Source organism: Bufo gargarizans, chromosome 3 (genome assembly GCF_014858855.1).
Source record: "Bufo gargarizans isolate SCDJY-AF-19 chromosome 3, ASM1485885v1, whole genome shotgun sequence".
NCBI classification, from domain to species: domain Eukaryota; kingdom Metazoa; phylum Chordata; class Amphibia; order Anura; family Bufonidae; genus Bufo; species Bufo gargarizans.
The window spans coordinates 476,926,382-476,947,966 of NC_058082.1; the positions used below are offsets into that span (position 1 = coordinate 476,926,382).

Genomic DNA, 21,585 nt, shown 5'->3' on the forward strand with positions numbered 1-21,585 from the left:
TGCCGGATGCGACGTTTAGCTTTTTCTGAATGGTTACCATGGCTGCCGGGACGCTAAAGTCCTGGCAGCCATGGTAAAGTGTAGCGGGGAGCAGCATACTTACCGTCCGTGTGGCTCCCGGGGCGCTCCAGAGTGACGTCAGGGCGCCCCACGCGCATGGATGACGTGATCGCATGGCACGTCATCCATGCGCATGGGGCGCTCTTACGTCACTCTGGAGCGCCCCGGGAGCCGTGCGGACTGAAAGTATACCGCTCCCCGCTCCTACTATGGCAACCAGGACTTTAATAGCGTCCTGGCTGCCATAGTAACACTGAAAGCATTTTGAAGACTGATCCGTCTTCAAATTCTTTTTAGTACACTTGCGTTTTTCCGGATCCGGCGTGTACCTCCGGCAAGTGGAGTACACGCCGGATCCGGACAACGCAAGTGTGAAAGAGCCCCTACTGTTAAAAAAAGAAAAATCTGTTCATAAACTGTCCGTAACTGGTGGGTAGTGGGCGTCCGTCATTAGGTGTCTATTAGGGACGGTCAGTTACTTTTATTAGGGACCGTGTGTCTAAGGCTGACGCTATCTACTTTTTTTTGTAATTGAGTATTCTATTGATTAATCGAGTACTCTAATAACAAACTAATTAAAAGAACGTTTTTCTTTATAAAAACTCACCCCCCCCCTCCCCAGTGCCACCTGCTGCCCTCTCCTAGCAATGTCCCCAGCACCAGTACCTACCTTTCCTGTAGGGGAGCCACTCCACAGCTCGTTCATCTTCTCCGCTCGCTGCACTGCCGACCTGACGATGTGTCAGGATACAGTGCAGTGCGGTATGGGCCGGCGGGTGATCACGGAGCGGTGAGTAATAGCAAGTGCTTCATTCCCGCTCAGTGGTCATATGACACAAACAAATCCTCGATGCAAAAAGTTTGCATCAAGGTTTTTTTTGTATCTCTAATTACTCGATTCATTCGAGTAATCGTTTCAGCCCTACGTGTGTCCGTCTGTCACTGGCGTTCAGAGGCCATCTGTTGCTGTCCATATGTTAGTTGGTCAGTGGGCATCTGTTAGGGTCCGTCCATATGTTAGTCAGTCAGTCAGTGGACAAACCGCTACTGGCGCCAACTAACATTTACTTTTAATTTAAACTCTGAATCTGACACAGCTTCAGATGCGGAAATGTTTTCAGATAGTGGGGACTCTAGCTCCGCTTCCATCCCCAGACCTCATAGCCCTTTGGTGGTAGAAGTCGCCACCTTATCGCATTCACCACCCAGCGGTCCTGTCCCTTCTGCTACATGGGTTCCTTCCTGCTTAATCATTTTTTTCCCCAAGTACCCCAATTATTATCTACTCCCCAAATTAATGTGGAAGTCACCCCTTATTTTACCCCTTATGATTTTTTTTCATTTATTTGTGGACAATAAAGTCCTGGATTTAATTGTGCAGCAGACTAATCTGTACGCCACACAGTTTGCAGTACAAAAACCCATGTCTATTTATATAAGACAGTGGACCCCCCACAAGTGTCCTTAAAATGAAAAGATTTTGGGGCTTACCCTGGACATGGGCATTGTAAAAAAAAAAAAAAAAAAAAAAAAAAAGCCTCCTGTCCAATCCTATTGGACTGCGAGTACGGTCTACTCAACCCCTGTGTTTGCATCAGTTATGTCCCAAAACGGCTATGAAGCCCTAATGTGGTTTATGCGTTTTTCGGACAATTCCTAAGTCCCCCCAGAACTGACCCGGCCTATGACCGGCTAAATAAATTGAGACCCCTTATTTCCAGCTCATCCCTCATGACGGCACCACAGGAGGTTGTTCCCCTTTGACCTTCTTGGGACAGGAAACAGAGGTTAAAAGGTCCCTCCCACCTCCACCCACCAGTGTTCTTCCTGTCCCTACAGGGGATAGGCGCAGAGGTTCACTGCTCTAGGGTTGAAGAGATTCTACAAGAACTTTTAGGGACTAAGGCTGGGACTAGGATCGGGGGTGTCCGGCCTCTCCTTCTAGACCTCGAATAGCCTTGCTAACACCTCTCGGGAAAGAGGTCCCTTAGTGGCCCGGAACCCACCTGGCGGAGTCTGAGCCTATAGGTGGGTTCTCTGATGGCCTGGGTTGGATCGGTGGGTTCATCCTCATCCTTCTACCTTATAAAGTGGCTGTGCCAGTAAACCCCTTATGTGGGTCCCTCTGGCTTGCTCCTAACCCTGATAAGTGAGTAATGCAGTTGGTGGTTACCTCACTATGGACAGCTATGGGTTCATGGAGCTTAGATCTGCTGTTCCTTAATGGAGTTCAGCAGGATCGTGCCTCAGGGCGTCTGAAACAGTCAGCAGCTGGAATGGGGTCTTTTTCTTTTCTCCTTACCAACGCTCCATATGCAAGTGTTGGCAGAAGCTGCATGACAATATTGGTGCTTGCTTTGGCAGCACATACTCAAAGACTGGTAAGTAAACCATACAAACTATTTATTGGGTAAGTAAACCATGTATGTGTTTAACCAGCTGGATTGCCTCAACAGTTATAATTACTTTAATTGAGAATCTGTGTGGATCTAAATGGGAGCTCAAATGATAGTAGCATCACCTGTTTCTTTAATGAGGATGGCCTCTGTGCCTGGCGCGCAGCCTCATGGCCTCTGTGCCTGGCGCGCAGCCTCATGGCCTCTGTGCCTGGCGCGCAGCCTCATGGCCTCTGTGCCTGGCGCGCAGCCTCATGGCCTCTGTGCCTGGCGCGGAGCCTCATGGCCTCTGTGCCTGGCGCGCAGGTGTCCTTGTAAATCTCATAGAAGGGAGTGAAGCATTTTGGGAGTTGTAGTTTGTGACTGTTTTTCTAGTCCTCTGTGTGTGAAGTGTTTGAGGCCTCTAGTCCAGGACCCAGATTAGACTGATCATTACAGGGGCTGGGCTCAAGTTTTGGCAAGCTGCGTTCTGCCTGCTAGCGCTTTTGTCTGTTCTGCTTCAGTGCTCGCCCCATGCTGCTATTAGTGATCTTGCTGGCCGGTGTTTCAGCCGAGTTATGTAACCCTGATTTATTAAAGGACCGCTCTATTGTCACAGGACCGAGCAGCAGCTGCGAATACGGATAAGTTCAAATTTAGGATTGTTATAGGGATTTATCTTTCACCGATTTGACGGCCCGTTTATTTTAACAGGCTAAACATCAAATTCCTTTATTCTAGCATTAAAATATTCTACATTATTGACCGCTGATACAAGTACTGTTTATAAGGGCACAGGGCTCGGAGGGGGAAAGCCAAAAATATATTTCTATTGTGAGCATTTTTAACTCTGGAGTCTCCTCGTTTGTTCCCTCCGTCCAGTCTTCTAGTTCTGCTCTTGTGAAATGTGTGGTTATTTTGTACGGTCCGTGGTATTTCAGTGTATGGTCACATTCAGTTTTCCTAAAGCCTTAAACGCTTAATATTCACAGTTAAAAGGGATCCTGTTGCCTAGAAAATGTATATTAAGCCGCCAGCAGTACCTTATTGCAGCCTGCAGCATGATTATAAAGGTGTCTGTGTCTTTTCTGTACAATGCGCCAAATGTCTGAAAAAAGAGTTTAATTCAACTTGGTGCGCTATGTAAACGATAGTCCTGAAGTCAAGGGGCAGCGGCTTTCTCGCCTGAAGTCAAGCGTGCTCCACTCCCTAGTGTTTGATTGATAGGAATTCTAATTCCTTCACCAAACGTAGTCTTGCGCGTGCGCTGTGTCCCTGCAGTGTCGGCGCCTGTGCACTGTTCCACTGCGCTGTGAGGTAGGCTGAATGATCAGACACTCACACATGGGAGCCTGCGCATGCGGGAGACTACGCTCAAGCGCCGAGCAGTGAAGGAATTGGACATCCTATCAATCAAATACTAAGGGGCAGGGCATGCTTGACTTCAGGCAAGAAAGTTGCTGCCCCTTTTTTCCAGACTTTTAGCGCATTGTACAGAAAAGACACAGACACCTTTATAATCAGGCTGCAATAAGGTACTGCTGGCGGTTTAATATACATTTTCTAATTAAACGGTTCCCTTTAAGGACATGAAATAAACTGGTTTACATTACTTCAGTGACATTTTCTGCTCCATTCTTTCTCTGAAATTTTTTTGTTGTTGAAATTTTGTTTCAACCAACTTGTACTAGGAGTTTATGAAAGACTTGCTAGCAGTAAATGTATAGCGGTATAGTTGGGTGTTACCAGTTGGGGGTCTGTCCCTGCATAGTCTGACACCAGCAGCACTGATTGGGCAGAGTGAGGGCTCATGCACATGGCAGTTGCCGTATTGCGGCTCTCAAACAGCGGGTCCACAATACATGGGCACCGGCCATGTGCACCCTGCATCACGGATGCGGGCCCATTCACTTGAATGGGTCAGAAATCCAGGCGGTGCAGAACCGAAGGCAGGGATCTGAAGGTTTTCTGTCTGTACATCTGCACCGCAAAAAATGTAGTTGATGCACTACTTTTTTGCAGTGCGAATCACATTCAAGTAAATGGGTCCGCGATCTGCATGCGGCGGCCCCGCGGTCGGTGCCCATGCATTGCGGACAACAATTTGCGGTCTGCAGCATGGGTCCGGCCCGCACACGGTCGAATGCATGAGCCCTTAGTCAGATGCACCCGATACTGGTGACACCCAGCAGTACCTTTTTCTGCAGACTGCTGCCAGTTTATTTGTAAACTTCTAGCAGGAATAATACAGGAACGTCACAACATATACATAAGAATAGATGCTCCAGAATTGGTATTCCATGAGAAATGCATGTAGTTACTAAAACGGACCCGTCAGGAGAGGGGACAGCTCCTCTTTGAATACTATGGCATCATGGCCAGGAGTTCCACCGATGGCATCACTGATAACATTAAGGCACCTATAGACATGTATACACATACATTTTTTTTTTTTTAATTCTTTCTCAAGATGAGTGAGTGCTGCCTGCATCGCTTACTACACTATTTCCATCCTTTCCTACATAGTCCAGTCAAATATTTAATGTTGACCAAAGTAAGGACATGCTTCATGCACACAGCAGAACGGTACATGGAATCCCTATGGCCCCATCCTCTGTGTTGCCACATGGTTTGTCAGTATTGCACCATATTGTGCAGGGTTTCCTCTAGAAGCAATACTTCTCGGGGTGGTTCTGCGTGAACACGCAGTCGTCCCCCTTCCCCACCATTCTATGTAACTCCAGTAGCAAACACTTCTGACTGTATTTGGAGGCATAAGGCTAAATGCACACGATCAGGATTGCGTGCAGATTTTCTGCGCGGATTTGCATGCAGAAAATCCGCACTGTAGGTCATGTACATTGCATTCTATGAGAATTTGATATTCTCATGCACACGATGAGCGGATTTTGACCTACGGTGCGGATTTTAAAATCCCCAGCATGTCAGTTTTATTTATTTTTCCTGACCAGATTTTCTCCATTCACTTCAATGGGTACAGGAAAATCTGCATGCAGAAAATCCACACCAATTGATGCAGATTGTCCGCACATAAATTAGGGATCGACTGATTATCGGCCGATATTCAGGATTTTGAACGCTATCGGTATCTGCATTTATTTTGCCGATATTCCGATAACGTACTGGGAACACAGATCGCGCTGCTGACAGCGCTCTCCGTGTTCCCCTTAGCAGCACAGGGGAGAAGGAAGCAGTGTCTCCTCCCCCTGTGCTGCTGCTGCCGCCAATGAAAGGACAGGGGACAAGAGGAGGGGAGGAGCTATGGCCACTGCGCACCAATGAAGCTTAATCTCTAATTTATTTATATACAGGAGGCGGGAGCTGCAGGATCACATAGCCGGCTCCGGGCCTCTATGAACTGTAGCTGCGATCTGCGGTAGTTAACCCCTCAGGTGCCGCGGATCGCAGCTACAGCTCATAGAGGTCGGGAGCCGGCTATGTGATACTGCAGCCAGCTCCCGCCTCCTGTATATTTATTAATTCCCCCCCCCCCACCAAACCCCAGTATTAAGCATTGGTGGCGCAGTGCGCCCCCCCCCCCCCCCCCCAGTATTAAGCATTGGTGGCGCAGTGCGCCTCCCCCCCAAGCCCCCCAGTATTAAGCATTGGTGGCGCAGTGCGCCCCACCCCAGTATTAAAAACATTGGTGGCGCAGTGCGCCCCCCCCCCAGGATCCCTTCTCCCCTGCTCCTCCGATCGGAGCCCCAGCAGTGTAATGCTGGGGCTCTGATCGGTTACCATGGCAGCCAGGACGCTATTGAAGCCCTGGCTGCCATGGTAAGCTCCATGCTGCTGTGTGCACAAAGCACAGAGCAGCAGGGACACTGTGAGCTCCTATTCACCCTGATGGAGATCTATCAGGGTGAATAGGACAAGGGTTCTAGTCCCTAAGGGGGCTAAAAGTTAGTAAAAAAAAAAAGTTACAAAAATAAAACACCAAAATATTAAGTATAAATGAAAAAGAAAGAGATTTACAAAAAAAAATTACACATTTACAATAAACATTAATTTTCAGCTGACTTGTGGGAATTTTTTTTATTTTTTTTCAAAAATGAAAATTCCCAGAATATCGGTATAAATTATCGGCCTGAAAGTTCACAAATTATCGGTATCGGCCCTAAAAAATCCATATCGGTCGATCCCTAACATAAATCCTGAACATTTGCATTTACCCTAAGGAAGAATAATATTGGCGGCCCATAGACCATGGCTATATATAATTTGGAGCTTGTATTCAGTTAAAGGGGTTGTCCGGGTTCAGAGCTGAACCCGGACATACCCATAATTTCACCCAGGCAGCCCCCTGATGTTGGCATTGGAGCATTTCATGCTCCGATGCTCTCCCTTGCCCTGCGCAGGATCGCACAGGACAAGGGCTCTTTTATTTACAATAACACACTCCCAGCAGTGTGTTCGGTGACGTCACCGGCTCTGATGGGCGGGCTTTAGTGCTGCCCTAGCCGTTTTACAGGCTAGGGCAGCACTAAAGCCCACCCATCAGTGCCGGTGACATCACCGGGCTCACTGCTGGGCGGAAGCCCCCGCCTGGCAGCCCTAAGGATAGGCTGGTTTGAACTGCTCCGATGCTCAAGTCAGGGGGGCTGCCTGGGTGAAAATGGGGATGTGTCCGGGTTCAGCTCTGAACCCGGACAACCCCTTTAATACTCATGGAAAGGGTTTATTAGCGTTAGACAATCAATTTTTATACTTTTAGGCAAGGTATACACTTTTTCGTACCCCGCTGGGCTTTCCATTAGGGCAGTGATGGCTAGCCTTGGCACTCCAGCTGTGGTGAAACTACGACTCCCAGCATGCTCCATTTATTTCTATAGAGTTCTGAGAGCAGCCAAGCAAGGGGGGCATCTTGGGAGTTGTAGTTTTACCACAGCTGGAGTGCCAAGGTTAGCCATCACTGCATTAGGGTATACATTTACATTCCCCAAAATGGCATTCTGTCATGTTCTATTCTGTCTGGCAAAAAAAAAAGCCACAAAGTTATGGAAAATAGGTCAAATGGAGTCCGAAGAAGAATTATTTTAAATGTGCTTCATTGACGTTAATGTACCTGTAATGGTATACATCTGAATACCATTTAAGTAGGTGTAGCCCCCTTCCTAATCACAAAACCTTGGTTAACCCCCCCCCCCCAAAAAAAATATATATTTTTTTAAATAAAATAAAAAATATGCCGCTTTCATTATTTTTTTGGTAGCAAATGTAGCCTAGTGGGATATGTACAATACCAATGTGTTTTCTTTATTTTTAGGAGTTTTCTATCCCGGAGTACCGAAATGCTCACTTCGAAGCTTTGCAGCAACAACAGCTTCGAAGACGCCCGTCTTTGCTCTCTGAATTTCATCCTGTGTCAGAGCGGTAAGTGTTGTAAACGTATGTCATTGATCTTTATATAGGGTATGATCTCTTTTATATTAAAGGGTATTATTCTTCCAGCTATTCATCATGATTTAAAAAAAAAAACTAAAACTAGAAAATTTGCACAAAAATGAGAAAAACAAAACAGCCTTTCCTTCCTTCATCTTTTTTGGCTTTTGATCCTCTTTTATGTCAATTTGAGAATTAAAACTAAGAAATTAGTAAATGTGTCCCATCAGCTCGGCCATGTACCTACCCCCCCCCCCCCTTTTTTTTCTTTCTTAAAGAGGACCTTTCACCAGGTTACATGTATTGAAATAGTTATATTACCTTACAGTGCGGCCCCCAGTGATGTCTTTCTGTTTTTTTTCCTCAAAGGACCCCCCCCCCCTTTGTCCGCTGTGGTCCCCGTTTGTTTTGGCGCCTCATATGCTAATGAGGCAATTCGGTTCAACTAGGCGGGAACTTGAATTTGTCCTGGGGGCGGTTATCTTCTCCCTGGCTGCGAGCGCATCCAATCAGAGCGCCCCGCTCTTAGCCAGGGAGAAGGAGCTCAAGTTCTTGCGAGATTCTGTAAAACGTCCTACGCACCAAGAAGTACAAGAGCTTCTTTGGGGCGTATTTATTTATTTTTAAAGTAGATCAAAATGGTGTAAAATAAGTAATGCTCTTTATCGATCCCCCGCCACTCCTGCTACGATGCCAGCTAGATCCTGACAGTAGCTTAGGGGATTGGTCGTCGGCATCATAGAGGCATATAATGCTCTGCTTTAGGGTCAGTAGACCTGCGGTCCGGCTGGGTCAGTTGCCTGTAATATGGGTGCATACCTGCACCTATAATATGCCCATGTGAAACTGGCTTTATAAAAAGTCTGGGACAAGTTTAATCAGAGAAAGGAATGATACAAGTGAACAGTCGTGTTCAGCAATCAACCTAACAAATACCCTAATGATCCAAATGGTTAAAGTAGATCCAGAGAATCTGGAATATAAGTCTTAAAGGAGTTGTGCCACTAGTATAACAGATATCGCTGTTATATCACTTTTCCCAAATACCACCGTTCATGAAATCTTCCTCATTCTAAAGTTATTGATCTACCGTTGTGCCCCGTAGCAAATCGGTTTTGCTTTTCAGTTGCTGTAGGTTTCGTCCTGCATTGGAGCCTTGTCCTGTGGGACATGGGAAGCCTCATTGGTAAGAAGAAGGGGTGGGGTTAGTGTCACATGATCGGCTGATGTCAGGACACATCTCATTGCCCTAAGGCATGATGGGACAGCAGACACACGGTAAACCAGGAAGTGGTTTTCACACATGGGGTATAGGAGAAAAAGGCAAATAAGGTCAATTTAAAAAAATCCAAAGAGAAATGAGCGCTTCAGCCATTAATAAAAATACAAATAGTTTGACACTACCCCTTTAAGGCACCCATACATATTAGCGTATTGTCCACAGAACCCACCGAGAATGGCAGGTTTGGCGGACAGTCTACTGTGTATGGAGAGCTCCCAAATCTCCCCCGTAGATTGTCGTGTTGGGGGGAGAGAAGGATTGTGTATACTGAATATTTTTCTGATCCTTTTGTTCTCCTAGAACGGGGATGGCCAACCTGTGGCCCCCTGCTGTTGTAAAACTACAACTCCCACCATGCCCTGTTGTAGGCAGCCTGGACATCCCTGTGCTAGGAGATAATCCACCTCCAGAAGTGTTTGTCAGCGGCTCTTTCCCCATTGACATCACATAAATGCTTAGCTGAACCAGACGTGGATGCGTACCGCAGTTATGCAATTGTTCGACCAACAGCTATTGGATAAGTATGGCCAATTATACACTTGGTTTTGTGCGTCATCAGGAAACCTCATGAAGCCACTTCCATGCCCAAAGAAGTGTAGAGCAGCAGTCCTGATGTAATCCTTGAGGATGCTAGTGCAGAGAATAGTATCAAAGGGGTTATCCAACCCCTAAAATGCCCGGGCCCCTCATAAAGATTAGGCTACTTTCACATTAGCGTTTTTTACGGATCCGTCATGGATCTGCAAAAACGCTTCCGTTACAATAATATTGCATGCATCCGTTATGAACGGATCCGGTTGTATTAGGTCTTCTATAGCCATGACTGACCCGTCTTGAACACCATTCTATTGTGCCAGGTTGTGTCAGAGAAAACGGGTCCATCCCCATTGACTTACATTGTGTGTCAGGACGGATCAGTCTTGCTCCGCACCACATAGCGGACAGAAAAACACTGTTTGCAGCGTTTTTCTGTCCGCGATGGTGATGCAACCAAAATGAACGGAATGCATTTTGGTGCATTACGTTCAGTTCAGTTTTGTCCCCATTGGCAATGAAGCGTTTTCTTCCGCTATTGAGATCCTTTGACGGATCTCCATAGCATAATTGAAACCGCTAATGTGAAAGTAGCCTAATACTTACTCTGCTCCCTGCCACCCGCGTCCCTGTTGCCGGATGCTAGGGATGCTCGTCATCGTCGCAGCCTGCTATTGGCTGACAATAATCCCCTTCCCACTTCCCGTCATTTGTGTTGATCTGCTGTAATTGGGAGATGTAGCGGTGGCCGTCCAGGTATCGGAAGCAATGTGGGTGCCAGGGAGTGGGGTAAGCATCACCAGCATGAGGGGCCCGGGCATTTTGGTGGTCATTGTAGGGGTTGGATAACCCCTTTAACAGAGGGCTGGAGAGCTAAATGCTTAACATGATTTTAGGGCTTATGCATACGACCGTAGTTTTGGTCTGCATCTGCGGACCCTTTTATTTCAATAGGGCTGCAAAAGTTGTGCTGTTCACATCCATATTTGCGTTCCGCAGCCTTGAAAAAAGATAGAACATGTCCTATTCTTGTCCGTGTTGCGAGTTTAAAAATAAATAGCGGCATGCACATGGCCGGGATAAATGTTTTGCAGATCCATGTCTCACGGACTGCAAAACGGATACGGGTGTGTTAATGAGGCCTTATGCTGAGCTCTATACTTAGAATTTGATTTTCCTACTCGGCAATATATGTTCATCGCTGGTATTTTGCATTGTACAGTGCCTTCACATTGCACTTGCAATGTACTTTTAGATTTAGCAAACTGGAGTAACGTAGATATGGCTTAGTTGCTCGTAGCAACCAATCAGATTCCGCCTTTCATTTGGTTTGGAATCTGGTTGCTATGGGCAACTAAGCCAGTTCTACTTTACACCAGTTTGATAAATCTCCCCCATACTTTCATGCCCAAAGGTGACGTATGGCACTGTATGCCTGCATAGTGGCATCTGTTGGCGACTACTCCCAGTGTGTCTCAAAATGATATTGCCCTGTTCTAAACTGTAGGTGTCGGGATGTACAGCGCTGTTTAAGTTGGCAAATGGCTCTGCTTTTATTTTGCCAAAAAGATAGCCCTCCCTTGATATCAGCAGCACCCCGTCCTTCATCCATGTGGCCCTCACTGCTGACTCAGATGTCATGAAAAGATGTAGGGGAAACGTGGTGTAGTGCTGAGGACAATTGTCACTTTGTGCAGTCGTAGGGTATGTGGTTTCAGCTGTGCCTTCATTTATGAGACGGACTCCCTCCAAAGGATCTGTTACCTGCTAAGGTGGGTATTTTATTTATCTAAAGTCACATTGCTTAAAGGCAGCAGGAATTCTTCAGCTGGAAATGTGCGCCTTCAAACCACACAGGAATGTTCTCCAAGTCTGACGGATTGCTTGCTCGACAAATCTGGTTTCCTTATAAAATAGACCGCCAACCGCCGAGCCTGAAGCCGAGCAGAAATGTGCTCCCCCAGAACGTAGTAATGCAAATTGCTTCTTAGCCACATCGTGAATAAATATTAGTTTTGAAATTATCGTGCTTGATAAATGAAAAACCTGGAACTTATCACAGAGTGAAAAAATAATAACGCTATACATACTTATTAATGCTGCAACTATTAATATGAAGCTAAACGAGGACATGCTAACCTGTTCGCCTCTTGATGGGGTTATCTATATGCCCCGTGAACCTGTTTGGATGTCATACAGGGGGGCACAATGTCGTCGTTAGTTTTATTTAACTCTGGAGAAGTAAAAAAAAAAAACTTAAAGGGGTTCTACAGTTCTTTTAAACGGATGCTCTATCCTCAGCATCTGATCGGCTGGGGTCCAACACCCAGGACCCCTGCCGATCAGCTGTTTGAGAAGGCAGTAGAGCCGTGGCATTCTCGCTGTTTACCGCATTGGTTTCCCTCAGGCCCAGTGACATCACGGCTAGTATCGCTGGCCTGAGCGCGGCTAAGCTCTACTTAAGTGAACAGAGCCTAGCCCCACCCAGGCCAGTGATACTAGCCTTGATGTCACTGGGCCTGAGGGAAACTGAGAAAAGGCTGCGGCGCTCCTGGCCGATCAGATGCTGATGATCTATCCAGAGGATAGGTCATCAGTTTAAAAGAACTGCAGAACTCCTTTAAAGGGCCTTGACTAATGTAAAAAATTAAAATCAGACATATAGTACATAACAATTTTTCTATCAAAGCTAGAACCAGCCTTGTACCTCGCATGGATCCAGAGATCTCCACATACATTGCTCCTATTGTCTTCTAGATTATGTTCAGTCTAGCAGCTCAGGGGGGCTTGTCCTTTCTGCTGCAGCTCTCTCCCTGTAAGGCCCCTTTCACACGGGCGAGTTTTCCGTGCGGGTGCGATCCGTGCGGCGAACGTATGGCACCCGCACTAAATCCTGACCCATTCATTTCTATGGGGCTGTGCACATGAGCGATGTTTTTAACGCATCACTTGTGCGTTCAGTTGAAATCGCAGCATGCTCTATATTGTCCGATTTTGACGTGACACAGGCCCCATAGAAGTGAATGGGGTGTGTGAAAATCGGGTGGCATCCGCAAGCAAGTACGGATGCCGTGCGATTTGCACGCACGGTTGCTAGACGATCGGGATGGAGACCCGATCATTATTATTTTCCCTTATAACATGGTTATAAGGGAAAATAATAGCATTCTGAATACAGAATGCATAGTAAACCAGCGCTAGAGGGGTTAAAAAAAATAAAAAATAATTTAACTCGCCTTAGTCCACTTGATCACGAAGGCCGGCATCTCCTTGTGTCTCCTCTGCGCTGAAGTTGAACAGGACCTGGGGTGAGCTTCTCCATTAAATATCGGTTAAGGACCTTCGATGACGTCACTCCGGTCATCACATGGTACGTCACATGATCTTTTACCATGGTGATTCACCATGGTAAAAGACCATGTGATGACCAGAGTGACGTCATCGAAGGTCCTTAACCGATATTTAATGGAGAAGCTCACCCCAGGTCCTGTTCAACTTCAGCGCAGAGGAGACACAAGGAGATGCCGGCCTTCGTGATCAAGTGGACTAAGGTGAGTTAATTTTTATTTTATTTTTTTTAACCCCTCTAGCGCTGGTTTACTATGCATTCTGTATTCAGAATTCTATTATTTTCCCTTTTAACCATGTTATAAGGGAAAATAATACAATCTTCAGAACATCAATCCCAAGCCCGAACTTCTATGAAGAAGTTCAGGTTTGGGTACCATACATGCGCGATTTTTCTCACGCGAGTGCAACACATGACAATGTTTTGCACTCGCGCAGAAAAAATTGCGCATTTTCCCGCAACGCACCCGGCTCTTATCCGGGCAAAAAAACTGACGCCCGTGTGAAAGAGGCCTAACGGCTTCTAACAGAACATATGGCCGGTTTAAAGATTTAAACTGAGCACGTTTGACCAGCTCAGTGAGACGGACAAAAAATAAGGAAAAGATCAAACAGCAGATGGCACTATACAGATACATTTTATTGAATAGCTTACTGGCTATACTACATTTTTAGTTATATTCAATTACAAGGTATTCAGATCCAGGTGCTGGTTTGAAAAATGTACATTCATTCTGTGATTTGAGTGGTCATTTTTGTTTGGGGGAAGAACATTTGCTAAAGGTCTCATGTATCATCTGCTTGGTGGGCTGTATCATTGTGGTGACAAGCACCCAGAGTAATTGTAATGCGGCTTTGCATTTTTTTAACCACCTGTTTTGCCCAAGCTGAGCTAGGGCTATGGGAACAGCACTTAACTGCCCAGACATAATGGGAAAAGGGAGGGCCTGCTTTAGCTGCTCATACCTCCTGGTTGGTAGCAGCTCGAGAACATGGGACTGGTCTTGTTTGCCATTCCTGGTTTTCATACAAGACCAAAATGAAAGCATTAGCACAACATAAGCAGGAGATAGCACTGTTAGAAATAAAGTCTGAAATAAACAACGTAAAACCTGCTTTTTCTTCAGCTGCATCCCGATTTCTAACACTGATCTCTTCTCCTGTACTTATGAGGACCTTTCATGGGTCCAAAGAATATGAACTAAGTAGCAGGCTACATAGAGCGTCGCCCAGGGATCTGAGTGCACTTACTATTATTCCTGGGTGCTGCTCTGTTCGCCCGCTGTGGCCCCCGGTATTTTCAACATTCAGAGCACGGAGGAGGAGACGCCAGCGTCTCTCCTCTCTGACAGCAGCGCTGTCCAATCGCAGCTCAGAGCCAGGGATGTTTTTTTTTTTTTCTTCCTGGCTCTGAGCTCTGCGCTGCGATTGGACAGCGCTGCTGTCAGGGAGAAGAAGAGACACTCGCGTCTCCTCCTCCTTGCTCTGAATGTTAAAAATACCGGGGGCCACAGTGGGCGAACAGAGCAGCGCCCAGGAATAATAGTACATGCACTCAGATCCCTGGGCGCCGCTCTATGCAGCCTGCTACTTAGTTCATATTCTTTGGACCCGTGAAAGGTCCTCTTTAAGATAGTGCTGCTGTTCTGCTATTATTTGAAAGCTATCCATAGATATGAGCAGCTAAAGCAAGCCCCCCCCCCCCTGCAGGACAGAAAAGGGAAATAAAAAAATAAAAAAGTATAGAAATTTGACATTATCCCTCATAATAATAAAGTTATGGTATTTATACCACACAGTAAATAAATTTCTCAAAATAATGTTAAAATTGCTGTTTTTATCTTTACGCCTAAAAATAATAAAATTTATTTAATATATATAGGTGTGTATATATATCCGAAAATGGTTTCTAAAAAGTCTTCCACTAATGCAAAATAAAAGAAAAAAATTAAAAGGTTATTACTTGCTAAGGGATTAAAAATGCAGTTGTGTCCCCTAAGTTGTACACCAACAAACTTTACTTCAGACACATATTAAAAATCTACAATAAAAGCGAATTTTTTGGGAGAGATTTTCCACTTTTATTGTGACTGTTAGGAGGTTAAAGGGGTACTCCCATCACAGGTACATCATGCTGGGGTTGAAATCTGCATGCGCAGACTGGAAAGAAGGATCCGGCATTCTGGTATTTTAAATGCTGGTTCCGGCAGTAATACATTCCTATGGAAAAAAAATGCCGGATCAGTCAAAATGACTAAACGGAAGACATCCTTATGCATCCTGAACGGATTGCTCTCCATTCAGAATGCATGGGGGATATGCCTGATCAGTTCTTTTCCGGCATTGAGCCCTTTTGACGGAATTCGGTGCCGGAAAAGGAAAACGCTATTGTGTAAGTACCCTAAGGGTACTTTCACACTAGCGTTTTTCTTTTCCGGCATAGAGTTCCGTCACAGGGGCTCTATACTGGAAAAGAACTGATCAGTTTTATCCCCATGCATTCTGAATGGAGAGCAGTCCGTTCAGGATGTCTTCAGTTCAATTGTTTTGACTAATCAGGCAAAAGAGAAAACCGTAGCATGCTACGGTTTTATCTCCGGCGAAAAATACTGAAGACTTGCCTGAATGCCGTTATAAATGTGAAAAAAATTTCAAGGTGGATCCGTCTGTCCGCATGACAAGCGGAAAAACGGATCCGTTCTTGCAATGCATTTGTGATCCGGATCCGTCTCATAAATTCTTTCAGTCACATCCAAATTGGCGGATCCGGCTGGCAGTTCCGACGACGGAACTGCCCGCCGGATCACACTGCCGCAAGTGTGAAAGTAGCCTTAGTTGGATTTATTCTGAAAGCATGTGTCAATCTGTGAAAACGATGGAAGGTGGTTTCAGCGATGAGTCGCAGCGGTTTTTGGCTCCAAATCTGCACTGAAACCTGTGCCAAGAATCTGTTCTGTGAACGTACCCCAAGTGTTTTTTTCATTGCCCAGTAAATGTGAATTGGAGGGGTAGCTTTAATTCTGTGGTGACCTTCCTCATACGTATTCATTGGTTTTGCTGCCTCAAACAGTTTAGATTTTTTTCATGGAGCCTGCGGGTTGCACACCTGTTTGTTATATACCTGTTAAAGCATTTAAAAGTCATAGATGGCGCCCCTCTGAAAAATTGTGTGACCGTTTTATTATGTCTCTTGAATTGATGCCATGTAATACCATTTCTCCACTGCTGGAGAAATGTAAGGTTGTGTGGAGTTTCCTCAGCTGGGGACGGGGCCGGGGTTTGGGGGGGCGGCCTTACCTAGTATAAGGGGGTCTATCTGACTATTATTACCCAGTTAATGGCATACCTGTATTTATTCTTTAATAAAGATGCTATGAAAAGCTGAGTGCAGTGAGTGCACCAAATTGTTATGGTTAAATCTTTTTGCAGACCTCAGGACAGGCGATCAGGGTATGAACAGCAGTACCACTCCACTGGGCAGAGCGAGCATGAGGGGCTGGAATCAAAGAGACCTCGGCTAGAACAGGTAGACTCACACTACAGAGTTGCTGCTGCTTCTGTTGTACCTCTTGTATCAACCATCCAGGAGGGACTGCGAGCACAAGGGGATCTGAAAAAGGTAGGTACCAGCTTGTCCCCGGTGCGTGCTATGGAGGAGACTGGTGTGACGAGGTGTCCTGGGCAGCAAACAATATGTAGGTTTAAAGGCTATAGACACCTTTTGGCGGCAATTTTTTTTTTTATTGCATTCTACTCACTTTCAATTGGTCTTTATTACAGTCTGGAATAAAGTTTACACTGAGCCCTGTCTGTCAGCAGCAGTGTTGGCTCATGTGTAGCCCTTACCTCTGAACTCATCACAGCTCATAAACACTCATTTTAGCTCAATTCTTATAAAATAAGTGTTTATGAGCTGTCATGAGTTCAGAGGTAAGTCTGACAGGACTCCATGTAAGCAGAGATCTGCTCCACTGCAAATACATAAAAGCTGACAGCTGTACAGAGAAAACTGCTAAAAAGTTTGTAATAAAGACCAATTGAAAAGAATGATTTTTGTCCAAAATGAGTAAAATGCAATAATATAAAAAAAAAATCACCCGAAGGCAGCATTTTTTGTCTCCTTAAATTTTTTTCCTCCTGTCTTTTTGCTTTCCTAATGTTATTTAAAGATGTTGTCTCATCACAAACAATGAAGGCATATCGCTAAGACCTGCACCTATATAGGGAACGGAGTCCCGCAAGGTGGTGGCTGGAGGACTCCGGTCCGGCCACAACTAAGCACGCTCTCAATAGAAGAGAATGGGAGCGCACCGCGCATGACCATCGACTGCTTCCATTCACTTTGGGCTTGACAGAAATAGCCAAGCCAGCGCTCTGCTCTTTTCGACTGGAGGGCAGCTGCGATATTTCCCCATTGTCTGTGATCATGGTAATGACTGCAGTGCCATTGCTGTAGTAAACATAGTGCCCTATGGCATGAAAGGCTTGCATTTACTATTATGCTATTTACTTTGTATGTGGCTTTATCTTTGCATGTAATAGCAGTGTTGTATCCCTTCTATTCCTTAGTACTTGCTGTAAGAAATGTTTGTGTTTTAAAGGAACAGGGACTGTCCGTCAAACATGAGGCACCCTCGCCCCCCCTCTCGGGCCAGCCTAATGATGACCAGGACGCATCTCCCTCCAAACTTTCTAAAGAAGAATTGATTCAAAGTATGGACAGGGTCGACAGAGAAATTGCTAAAGTTGAACAGCAAATTCTGAAACTAAAGAAAAAACAGGTATAGATTTAATCAATATTTTCTCCCTGCTTTAATCCCTTCTGACAGAGGCTGATCGGATCACTTCTGTCAGCTCATTGGACTATTTTTTTTCCCCCTCCTATAACCATTATACGGGTATTAAAAGGTATCTGTCAGCAGGAAAATGATTATTAAGCTGGCTGACATTAGCGATGTACTAATGTCAGCTGAACATAACTATATTAGTGCCATCTCACTGCCTGCCGCCGTTATTGAGAAAAAAATAACTTTTATAATATGCAAATGAGCCTCTAGGAGCGGGGGGGGGGGGGGGGGGGGTAAGCATTGCTCCTGCTCCTAGAGGCTCCGTTCTCCCACCTCTGGCCACGCCCTGCTACACTTGATTGACAGGGCCAAGCAGCGCTGGTCTCCTCTTGCCGGCCCTGTCTGCCATGGAAATCTCGTGCCTGCGCCGTCCCGTTGAATATATCTGCCCAGGGTACCCCCAATGCCAATTTTGCCCCATTTTCCTGTTTCTCACATCAGCACTTTCTTTCACCGGTTTTCTGCAGCATTTCATTTGTGAAACTAAGCAATTTACGATTTTTTTTTTTTTTTTAACACATTGCTCATTGGGTAATTTAGAGGGAACCTGTAACCAGTTTTATGGTGTCCTAACTAAGGGCAACATAAATAAGTGACTTTCTTTAATTGACCCAGTCAATCTGCCAACATCTTGTATTGAAAAGCTCCAGCTGATAATAAGTCCTGAATATTCATGAGCTCCTGACTCCCCACCCACCGGCTGCTGAATGACAGTTATTTTCCATATTATTCAGCAGCAGGTGGTCAGGGGAGTGGCTATAGCTGTTAATTAAATAAACGCTGGACTCAATGACATCACGCTGGACTCAAATCAGCTCATTAGCATGCGGCATCTTTGTATGTATATTATGAGGTAAACATCTGTCACACCAGTAAGGCTACTTTCAGACTTGCGTTCGGGGCTCCGCTTGTGAGTTCCGTTTGAAGGCTCTCACAAGCGGCCCCGAACGCATCCGTCCAGCCCTAATGCATTCTGAGTGGATGCGGATCCGCTCAGAATGCATCAGTCTGGCAGCGATTGGCCTCCGCTCCGCTCAGCAGGCGCACACCTGAAGCTACTTTCACACTTAGAATTTTTTCTACAATATAATGCAGACGGATCCGTTCTGAACGGATCCCATCGTCTGCATTATATGAGCGGATCCGTCTGGGCGGATCCGCTCTGAACGAAAGTGTGAAAGTAGCCTAAGTGAATACATCTAAGGTACTTTTTAGTAGTTAATGATTGTATATAATTAGTTAGATTATAATCAAATATCCACATGACAGGTTCCCTTTAAGTAGCATGTTGTCTTTATGAAATAGGTTGTGGCAAATGCAGCGATACCATATACGTTTTTCATATTTTGTTTTAAAAATGTGGATTCTGTTTTTATAAAATTTTTCATTTCTTGAGTCCTGTCTGTGCTGTTCCTCAAATTGTGAAACGCACGCGGATGCTATACATGTTTTGTGGATCTGCAATTTGCGGACCGCAAAACGCGCAACGGTCCTGTGCATGTAGCCTAAGACTGACAGGCTATCTATCCCTTACTCTAACTGCCCAGACGCTGTGGTTGCTATTGACTGCAGCATCTAGGGGGTTAAACAGGCAGGATCGGTAGTTATACCACGAGTCTGACAGTTTGAGTGGTTCTCTACCGAAATGGCAAATTAGTTGAATTCATTTGACCCCTCGCCCAGCCATAGTATGGACTACATTCTCCATAGTAATAACCTGACCACCTGGCCAAGCCCAACTGCACATTATTGTAGGCTTCTTCCAGATCTTCAGAATAACTGATCTGAAGAAACATACATATGTGATAGATGTATATTTGTTACCACTTAGATACGTGTGCACTTACCCCCCTCTCTTTGTTAATACTCTGCAACTCTTACACCAAAATCCAGGAATGCAAATAAACTGTTGCTTCACGATTGGACTAGTCGCTGATTGGAGTTCGGTGCTGTATGATGGAGATTTTTTTCCCCCCTCTTTGTGTAACTTAGCAACAGCTTGAAGAAGAAGCAGCCAAACCTCCAGAGCCTGCGAAGCCCGTCTCCCCTCCACCTGTGGAACAGAAGCATCGCAGCATAGTCCAAATCATTTATGATGAGAACCGGGTAAGTTGCCATTCTCTTCTGTGGTGTACTACTGTAGTCTTGCATGTTTTGTTTACTGCTTTTTGGCCTTTTATAGCCATGCTGGGTTCGCTAAGCCACCCTGGCTTGTACATTGCACTTCTTTTTTTTTTTTTTTTTTTGCTGTGCATCTACTTTTATTTTTTGAAGTTTTGCATTACCTTGACTCACGAGCCATGATATTTAAAGGCTACTGCACATCTGCCTTTTTAAATCTGGCAGAGGAACAACCTGCCAAGATCACCATATTCAGCAAAGCTGGATCGGTTTGTGCACCTGGATCCCCGTTGACTACAATGAGATCCAGCATGCAACAGTTTTTTGTCCAGAACCTGGCACTCATGCTGGAAACCGTCCGGATCCTATTATAGTCAGTAGGGGCTGGTGGTGAACTGCACCATCTGACTATGCCGGATATGGAGAAATCCGACAGGCTGGATTTCATAATGCGGATGTGAAACTAGCCTTATTCACAAGGGAAGGGGGTAAATATGCAATTGGGGCTATAATTAGGACTATAAGTAGGGCTATAATTAGAGCAAATTAGAGTAGAGACCTACCTGTATCTGTGCCAAAACGAGCATGCCCATGATTAAGTGGTAATGATCCGGCTTCTCAGCACTGGTAGTAGTTTATTTCATGTGCTTCATTTATTAGTATTAGGGCTAATTCAGACGCTCGGATGTGTCCACTTTTTAACAACTGTGTGAAGGCTTCAGTTCCAGGCCCGACTGCTGGTCTACAGCATCATATACAGTATGCTTGTTATGCTAGCTTCAGTCGGAACTGTGGCCTTAAAGAGATAGGAATGTTACAACAATGTATACCCTATCTGCAGGACAGAGAACGAGGCCCCGTGCTGCCTGTCTGATTACAGCAGCGGACATTAATGGGGCTGCCGGAGATAGTGGAGTGCCTGTACTCTGCGATATCTTGCTGTCCCATCGAGCCTCTGCGGATCAGATACTTATCCGTTAGCCTGTGGAGAAGGGATAAGTTGTGATGGCACAGCCCCTCCAAACATATACTAAAGTGTGTCTGCATTAGCCCTGATGGTAGTGTTGATAGCTACTACTTTTTCTTTTCTCCATGATTTCACAGTTTGATTGTAGTACACGTGAAGTTGTGATTGTCGCTTTTTAGAGTGCGTTTTATGTGTGTGTAGTTTCCAACCTTTTCTTTGACCAAAATGAAGATGCTGTTTAGCTTATTTACATGACAAGTGTATTCCCATCTCATAAAGTGGTGGCATATTGCTAGGAAATGATCGGTCAGGGCCTGACTTCTGGTGCCCTTACGGATCCCCAGAATAAAGGGGACCACAGTCACTCAGCAGCCCCGTCAAAGTCTTTCCAAGCACAGTCACCCAGCCACCTTTTTGTGCATGGAACTGCAGTCGGCACCATTCGGCTATGTTCACACGACTAAAGTCTGCCACTGATCCAGCAGCTGAAAATGGGCGCATTCAGTCACGTGACCTAGACGCAGTTCAGCCCCATAGAAGTGAATGGAGCCGAGCACAATACCAAGCACAGCTGCTATATGGTATACGGCGCTATGCTTGGTTTGCAGAGAGAAGGCCATGGCGTTACTGTGAGCTCCGGTGCTTTCT

At 45.5% G+C, this 21,585-nt stretch overlaps 1 protein-coding gene across 6 annotated transcripts in view; it reads left to right on the plus strand.

The window, feature by feature from the left end:
• NCOR1 (nuclear receptor corepressor 1) overlaps window positions 1–21,585 on the plus strand; it is a 179,773-nt gene that overhangs the window by 47,574 nt on the left and 110,614 nt on the right. For 5 of the 6 annotated variants that reach the window (XM_044283752.1, XM_044283757.1, XM_044283753.1 and 2 more), the window contains exons 3-6: window positions 7,723–7,829; window positions 16,432–16,621; window positions 17,604–17,783; window positions 19,842–19,955. In XM_044283752.1, coding sequence (XP_044139687.1) covers window positions 7,723–7,829; window positions 16,432–16,621; window positions 17,604–17,783; window positions 19,842–19,955 — 591 coding nt within the window. The remainder of the gene's footprint in view (window positions 1–7,722; window positions 7,830–16,431; window positions 16,622–17,603; window positions 17,784–19,841; window positions 19,956–21,585) is intronic. The other variant, XM_044283756.1, reaches the window with a different exon arrangement.